We start from the raw sequence: 8301 nt of genomic DNA, 5'->3' as shown, positions 1-8301 counted from the left end.
CGGCTTTCCGGGTAGAGACAGGAAAGGGAAGAGTAAAAATCCCAGTGGATTTAGTGAAGTGTGGACGCCATCCCATTTATTTTCTGCACTTTCTGTTTTGCTTCTGGGCACAGAGGATGACCTAATAGGCCATCTGGAAGCTACAACAGGCTTTTCCATTAAAATTGTATAGAAGGAGTTGATGATAATAATAAAATGGATTAAACTTCTATGCCGTCCGACTCCACCACTCAGGGTGGCCAACAAGAAAGAAATTTCAATAAAACAAATAAATATAATAAGATTTATTATTATTTAATAAAATATTTAATATTATGTTGATAATTATTTAATAATGTAAATATTAAACACTATTTAATAATACCCATAAAATAAGTATTCAAAATGTACTGAAAAGATTGTTGATTGCCATTTTAAGAGTTCCTGCCGTATATAAAGGTTACCAAGTCGGTACTGCAACCATCTGGATGGCCATTAGATGGCAGCAGAGATACAGAAAATTCTTGCAGACTAGATGTGGTGCCCCCGATGCAACAGCTCTGCAAGGTAGCCCATTATTTCTGTAGTGGCTGGAGGCAGTTTGAAGCTTTTAGCAGCAAATGCCAACCTTTGCAACCTTCAGGATGCAGTCACCTTGCCCAGGAGACCATTTTCACCTTAAAATCAGCGTTCACATATGTTTAAAAGCCTCGAAAAGGGGGTCCATGTTAGTCTTCTGCCATACAGATACAGCCTTGGTATAGGTAGTAAAAATGAACTGAAGATTTCAGGAAAATATGTGTGATAATAGACTGGTTAATCATAAGACTCTGGTGCAAAAGGCTGGTGTGGCTTGCCCAGCGCGTATCTATTACATGTGTCAACCTACAGAAATGGGAAAGGTGGGAAATATCTTAAATAAATCCGAAAGTCGCCTCCTTCCGTACGCCTTCAGAGTATGAGTCTGTGGTCTACCACCACCGAACGCTGGCGCAGTACTGTAGAGATAGAGAACAACGTTAGAACGAAGCAAGCGCGCAGGCATGGCGTGGGGTTGAACGGCCGCCGGAGGCAGCTACAACTGCCATTTGGAACACAACACTTCTTTTGTACCTTTCCCACCCTTTCCCTCCATTCTTGGATTATGATTGGTTTCCGTAATGATCCAATGGCCCGCCACAGAGCAGTCTTGTTGCTGGGGGGATTTCCTTTGGATTAGACCCGAAATAAGCCGATGGATGTTGTATAGATTAAACAGAGAAGAAACAGCAACCCCTTCTCCTAAACTATTAGCAGTATGAGAAATTCGTCTGTAATTGATGCTGCTGACGGAATAGGAAAGACTTGGATTCCGCAGAAACATTGGAATATTTCCCCCCCGTTGTTATATCGATGGAAAATATTCCCCCCCCTTTATTATATCGATGGAAAAATCCTCCTTGTGCCGCTCCCCGGTGACGTCACTTCGGGGGCAGTCGCCGTATTTCTGCCAGAATGTGGAGGAAGGGGCTTCCCCTTCAGATGCAGGATGACCCAGAAGTGATACGGGAAGCATTTTTGATGACGTCACTGATTCCCTTGACTCTCCCGCGAGCCGACACGGCCTGAGGAATTTTGGTCACGATTGGAGCCCGTAGGGGCCAGCCACAACTCTGGAGTGGGGCTGGTTCCCTTGACGACGGGCGAATGCGTTATTGATTTAGATCCTGATTTTATGCCTTAGCGCTGCTTATGTTTTACTCCGTCCTTTTCTTCGCAACAACCCTGTAAGGTTAGGCCGGGAGAGGGAGCGACCCCAACAATTCGGGAAAGCATTTGGTCTAAAGTAGTTCTGACGGGAGGAGAATCTGACAACTGTGAAAAAAGGAATTGGTTGCCTTCATGGGAGGGTGGAGCCCTTGCGGGGTTGTTGGTTGGCTCTCGGAAGCGCATAATCTCGTCGCTTATAAATATTAACTAAGCAACTTGCTGGAAGATGAGCAACATCCATAAGATGAATGTTAATGGAAAAGAATTTAACACGTTATGGGGGTTGAGAGAGGAAGCCCGGTTTAAGGATGCTTTCTTACTGTCTAGGGTAGTGTTTTTCAAACTTTAAGATGTGTGGACTTTAAGATGCAACTTTAAGATGCAATTTTAAGATGTGTGGACTTCAACTCCCAGAATTCCCCAGCCAAGTTTGAAAAACACCGTTTTAGAGTGAGAGCTTTTTATTTAATATTCACAACAAGGAAAGCAATTTGGGTTAGGAAGTTGTGCAGACAGCCCAATAAAGAGAACTATTGAGTTTGGTTCCTGCAAACTTAATGGAGCTGAAAAATGGTTTATATTTTCATTACGAATTCATTAGCCAATTGTCCTTAGCTAATCTGAAAGTCTGAGGTGCATACAGAGGTTGCAAAAAAGATGACAGCCTAAGATCTTTGGAACTTTGCTCTTGAACAGGACTTGGGTTTCTTTAAATTTATACTGCTTGAGATGAATGTATATGAAAATAGGAACTTAGTGGAGTTGCTTCATAAGTCCTGACCACTTTTTGATCAATTCTATTGTGCTTATGTGGTGCAATTTATTGACAGTATTCTCCTTCTCTTAAGGCTCTTTTCACATCTATGGAGCCTCCGGACTCCTTTCCCAGCTGAGGAATGGCAGTAAGTACAGCATCTGTCTTAGATCTCTGTTCAGGCTGTTGAGTAATTCAGTAATTCAGGAATAGAACTGGACTTCATAAATGTACTTACAGATCAGTTATCTTAGAAGCCCAGAGTTCAGACCCAAGCATTTTGAATTTGGAATATTGATTGTTGTGAAATAATCTGTTTTAAGCATTTGAGAACTATCTCGTATATTTAACATATAGGACAAAATACACTAAACTTCATTTGCCATATGCTATTTGGTTGTATTTGCTATATCGCTGCACATTAAGTTAAAAGGTTATCTGACTTCCAAACTTGTGAGAATTAGAGGAGCTACACATTTGGTATAAAGGCTTCCAGTCAGAGTGGTCTGATCTGTTAATATTTAGTTGAGGTTTAGCAGAATCGGATATTGGACTTCAGTGGTCTTGCATGCAACTCCATTTATGCCCCCTTAACTCCCCACCACTCCTACTGTCAACCTGCCTTTGACTTTTTCCATCTTACAGACTCCATCGCTGAATCCTCCACCAGATCTCCCTTTTGCTGCCACCTTGTTCCTGCCCCTCCCTGCCATCGTTTTCTTGGTTGTTGGTTCCTACCTGCTACTCCTCATTCTGGTCCTGGTCCTCAGACAGTGCCTACTGGTAACTGGGAGAAGGGATAGAGACAGTCAGCAGTTGGGGATTTAGAGATGAAAGGATAAATAAGATTTGAACTATTTTCCATATTAACACTGCTGTTATTTCAGCAGTGTATTACAGAAGCAATTCTCCATTAGGAAACAAGCAAAAACAGGCAATTTAATCACTAAACTTGTGAAATACTGATTGGATTCTCATTAATCCAGATTGCCTATGTTGTTCCATATAGTCAGATCTGTTTTCCACTGTTACCTTACTTTGTCTTACCTTAACTTTTCTCCAAAGATTGCCAACATGCATTGTTGCTGCTTAGACACGTATGGAATATTTGCAATGTAAATCCAGGAAATAAATTATAGGAGCTTTGACCAGTGAGAAACAGTAGAGATGGAATAGCTTCTCCACTTGGTTCTTTGGTGATTAAGCTATATCTTGTTTTGTTTTTTAATTCTGTTTCTCAGGCCAGAGGTTTTTGTGCCAATTGCTGTTCCTGTGAAAAGCGGTCCTGGCCAAGTATGTGTGAATGCTGTATGGCTTGTGCTGAGTCATGTGACTGCGCCCTTCCCTCTCCAGCCCGTTGTCTAGATCACTGCTGTTCTTGTGCTAATGTGAGTTTTCTCAACGTCCTTTTTTCTCTAGAGTAATACAGTAGCTGGTTTAGATAAACAATTGTTAGGGCTCTGTTGAATGCCCATGGGAAAACCTCCAGCTTTTAGCAAATAGTAGGTTGTCACTTTGTCCATTCCATGGACAAAGTGACCCATTATGTCTTTGAAGTTTTGCAAAACTATTCCAGGTGTGCTGTGGGTCAGTAGAACTGAAACCACAGACATTTTGTTTTTTCTGGGTTTTGGCCAAGACAATATCCGAAGGGCAAGGCTGGTGTTGGATTTAGACTGGGAAGAAGCTTTATTTGGCTATACAGATAGTCCTCGTTGAACAACCACTCATTCAGTGACCATTCCAAGTTACAAGGGTGCTGCACGAGGGGGACTTATGACAGGTCCTTGTAGCTGCAACTGTTGCAGTGTCCCTGTGGTCATGTGATCACAATTTGGGTGCTTGGCAATTGGCTCGCAATTACAACATTGCAGCATTCCGCGGTCACGTGATTGCCATCTGCAGCCTTCACTGCCAGCTTCCAACAAGAAAAGTCAATGGGGAAGCTGGCAGGAGGTTGCAAATGGCGGTTATGTCACCGCAGGATGCTGCAACTGTGCGGGATTCACTTAACGACAGAAACTGGGACTGCTGCAACTGCTGTTGTAAGTCGGCGCAGTCACGTGACGTGCTTTACAACTGCATCACTTAGCAATGGAGTTGCCGGTCCAATTACTGTTGATAAGTGAGGACTACCTGTATTGCTGGGTGGCCCTCATTTTATTATGGAACCAGAATATACCAGTCATGCTATAAATATGCCCTTAGTTTTCGGACTAGAGAAGACAGCACCCTCCTAGAACTAAGATTCTGCCCATGGAGATAATCAGAAATTCCAGTTTTCTAGCTTTGTAGTACTGAGTTGAAAAAAACAAACCTTGTATCAGTTAATAAAATGCATCCAATTAATTGAGCACCACTTTTTGTTAGCTTTTAAAAATATGATTGCTTAAAAAAATTTAGACAGTAACCCTTCTCACAAGAGAGCGAATGTCTTTTTTAAGGATGATACGTTGTCATCTCAAAGCCAAAAAGATTGTTTTGAGAGCTATTGTTTTCTCCTCAAAGAGAAACAGGTAGATTTGATTAATTGAATGATTAAGTTATGTTTTAAATTTTGAGCTCAAAAGCTTTTAAAAATACATAAATGACTGAGAAATAAAGCCAATGCATAGTATTGTAGTAACCATGAGGTCATGCTTAAGAATGAATGAAATGCTATACTAATTTAATTGATTGTTCCTGATTGGAAAAATATTAGAGCAATTTGTCTTAGTCTCCAGTGACACAGAAACTGTGAAAGGAAACTGACCACAGCACTCAAACTGACTTTCTACTGATGTCCCAGATGCTGCCTATTACTTCTTCGTTAAAGCACAGATCACAATTCCAATAGTTTTATGCTAATCACTCTGCAGGATTGCTCCATTCCCTCAGTTTGAAGGGATTGGTAGATCTTGATGGAGATCATTCTGTGGCTTAACAACATATGACTTTTCTCTTCCCAACAGGGCTTGGAACCAGGAAGTTGCTCCTTTCCACGCCTGTGTCCACTCTGTGACTGTGCCTGTACATACCAGCCCCCGGACTGCCAGAATATCAACTGTATTTGTTTTGAGATCAAATTGCGTTAAGGGATCTTAGCTCTCTAAACAAAAGGGAAGCGTATCTGGGTGTGCGGAAAAATATAGGAGACTGCAGGGGATGGACAATAAAGTAAGCGGTTGCTCACATTGGCAAAATTAACTTTTCTGATGCCAGGAGACTTGAAACTTGGATTTCTTTTTATTGGTTGATTTTTTTTCCCAGATGCTCTTGATTTTTATAATGCTTGTTTGATACCATGTTTTATATGAATTGCTGCATTTTATAATAAACTGAGTTGTCTATCCTCTATGTCTAATGTATGTATATTTATTTATTTTTCAAACTTCTGTTACTGCCCATCTCCCCCCCCCCCCAAAAGGGGGACTCTTAGAAGACCAGTAAAGCAATGTAGGTACAGGTATCAGTATCGGTAGACGAATGCAAACAGCAGTGAGGAGTTTGAGTGTCAATTTTATAGAAATGTGTAGATGTTCATATGCACTTTGCCAGTTAAATTTGTGTTTGAAGGGCTAAAAGGAGATGAGCAGATCTGATGTTCAGTGTTACTCAACTGTTGTTTAGCCAATGCATTCTTCCCTGCTCTCTTGGTCACAAAAGAGTCTTCCTTGCCTAAATGATCTTATTAGTTGCAATCTGGAAGCCTGAGTGAATATTGATTGTGGTATGAATAAACACTCTGCAACTTTGAAATTACTGGTTCTTGCGGGTCTGTTACTGACCCCTGTCTTGGAAGCTCAGGCAGCAGATATATGTACAAGGAAATAACTGGAAGTATTTGTGCACTCCCACACACGTGAGTACATGTTGGCTGAATCTGCCCATTATGCAGAGCCATCATGTGGCTAGTTTGGGTTACCATGTTGTGTGATCAATACACAGTACCACAGTGGTTTGTAAACTGGCTTAATGTTCCATTGTGATGTGGAAATCCAATAAACTGGTTTATTCCAACTGTAGATAAGCAAGCCATGGCTTAACAGGATATGTGAATTAGCTCATTTTCTAACAAGTTTAAAGAAGAAATTTATATTTTATCCCATCTTTCCCTACCAGGGAACTTAAGAGTTGCATTTAAAGAGGAAGGGTAGGGTGAAATGGATGTGCCTAAAGTTCACCCAGTCAGCTTCATGCCTGAGCAGGAATTTCAAGCTATATCTCCTCCCCTCAGCCCCTGCCTGGTAGTCTGTATCACACCAGCTATTAAAAGTTGTCTTGATCTGTTTTTTATCTTACAGTGAAAGATACTGAGGTTCTTTATTTATGCGGCACATAGGCCAAATGCTCTTCTTTTGTTGCCAAGGCCAGAAGTAATCATCTGTGCACCAATGAAGCTTTGTGCTATTACTATACCGAGCTGCCTAGAGCCATTAATCTATTTGTGCAAGGATCCTGAAAGCCCAGTTCACATGTCTATAACAGCATAATGCTGTTCCTCACATAGGTAAACAAATTAAGGCGAGTGCTATCTTGGTCACAGTCTTTGTAGCATAGCCAGAATTTTTTCAACTGTTCAAATGTTGCTCTCCAACACTGTGATTCTTGACTCAAAATATAATACACAGCATCAGATGAGCTGCTATCTATATGTGTGCACACACAGACACACGCATGCACATTCTTAAGATCAGTACAGAAATATCAACAAAGAAAGTACCTTCATCTCTTCAGCGCATGTATTTATGTGCACACAACTATGGAATTAAGGGAAAATGCACACTTATTTGAGTGGGGATGATCTGCAAATGACTTGAGGGCAAAACAATCTGGAGGGCAATGGACAAAACCAGTGCAAATATGTAATGAATTGGGGATTAAGGTTTGAGGGCCTTTAGTTTTAAATGACTTAAAAGATAGCAACTATAATGGGCCTCCCACAGACTGACGTAATTAAGCCTAAACATTTGTGCTTAGTCAGATGACCTTATGCACAAGGTTAAAAAAAAGCCCACTGAATTGTGACAGTGGCCCTTTTTATTATGGTAGCAAAAATATTGATATGATTGTCTTCATACCACAGGTAAGCCAACTAGAGTTTAATGAATAAACAAAAATATTAAGGCAAAAATCACAGTGATACCAAACTGAAATTGTTAACCTTGTTGAAAATTATAAAAGCGGATGAGAACTGTAACTGTGGAACACACTTCTCCTTAAGATCCAGCAGGCCTCCCACCCTCTTAACTTTTTGGCAGGCTGGCTGGGGAATTCTGGGAGTTAAAGTCCACATATCTTAAAGTTGCCATGGTTGAAAAACCCTGCTGTAGGGTGATGATTAGAAGATTAATCTTCCACTCCCAGAAGCAACCTGGTTGTATATACTCTGGCCCTGCCATCTTGACTTGGTGCAGCTACTTGGTAATTACTGCTGCCACTTTTTCAGGGGATGCTGTTACCAGATGTCCTCCTCTTTAACCCTGATCTGAGAGATAGATGAGAGTCCCAGAGCCTGTGAACCTTACTGGCAAATTAACCAGAAAATCAAGCTGATAAAAAGGATTATACAGCACCATGTTCTGATTCTGTAGTGTGAAATGTGAGACTAGGGAAATCAGTCCCCCCCTCCTTCTTTGGGAGACAGACCAATTTCACAAGGTTTGCACAAATTGCACTTTCTTTTTTTTAAAAAGATAAAGAAGGTAAAAAAAAATCTTTTCTGATTTTAAATATTCACATGCTGAACATCAAGGGTGGAGGTAAAAACACATGTGAAAATCTCAAACAGGATCTCGGGAGGGAGGGAGACTTGTAGCTCAAATTTGTTACCTATTCTT

The 8301-nt window shown here is 40.9% G+C and overlaps 1 protein-coding gene across 3 annotated transcripts; it reads left to right on the top strand.

The window, feature by feature from the left end:
* Window positions 1–1475: 1475 nt before the first annotated feature.
* On the top strand, window positions 1476–5817 carry LOC134495708 (uncharacterized). Of its 3 annotated transcripts, none has more exons than XM_063301312.1 (5): window positions 1476–1660; window positions 2578–2630; window positions 3128–3265; window positions 3724–3870; window positions 5434–5817. In XM_063301312.1, the coding sequence occupies exons 2-5, from the start codon at window positions 2625–2627 to the stop codon at window positions 5554–5556; spliced, it is 414 nt and encodes a 137-aa protein (XP_063157382.1). In that variant the 5' UTR covers window positions 1476–1660; window positions 2578–2624; the 3' UTR covers window positions 5557–5817. The 3 variants fall into 3 exon arrangements, with proteins under 3 accessions (XP_063157382.1, XP_063157381.1, XP_063157383.1); XM_063301311.1 differs by having other exon boundaries at window positions 1476–1750; window positions 2577–2630; XM_063301313.1 differs by lacking the exon at window positions 1476–1660 and adding an exon at window positions 2155–2178 and having other exon boundaries at window positions 2577–2630.
* Window positions 5818–8301: the final 2484 nt, after the last annotated feature.

This window comes from Candoia aspera, chromosome 4 (genome assembly GCF_035149785.1).
Source record: "Candoia aspera isolate rCanAsp1 chromosome 4, rCanAsp1.hap2, whole genome shotgun sequence".
Lineage (NCBI taxonomy): Eukaryota > Metazoa > Chordata > Lepidosauria > Squamata > Boidae > Candoia > Candoia aspera.
The sequence above is the reverse complement of the archived record's forward strand: the minus strand, read 5'-3'. Positions and strand labels throughout refer to the sequence as shown.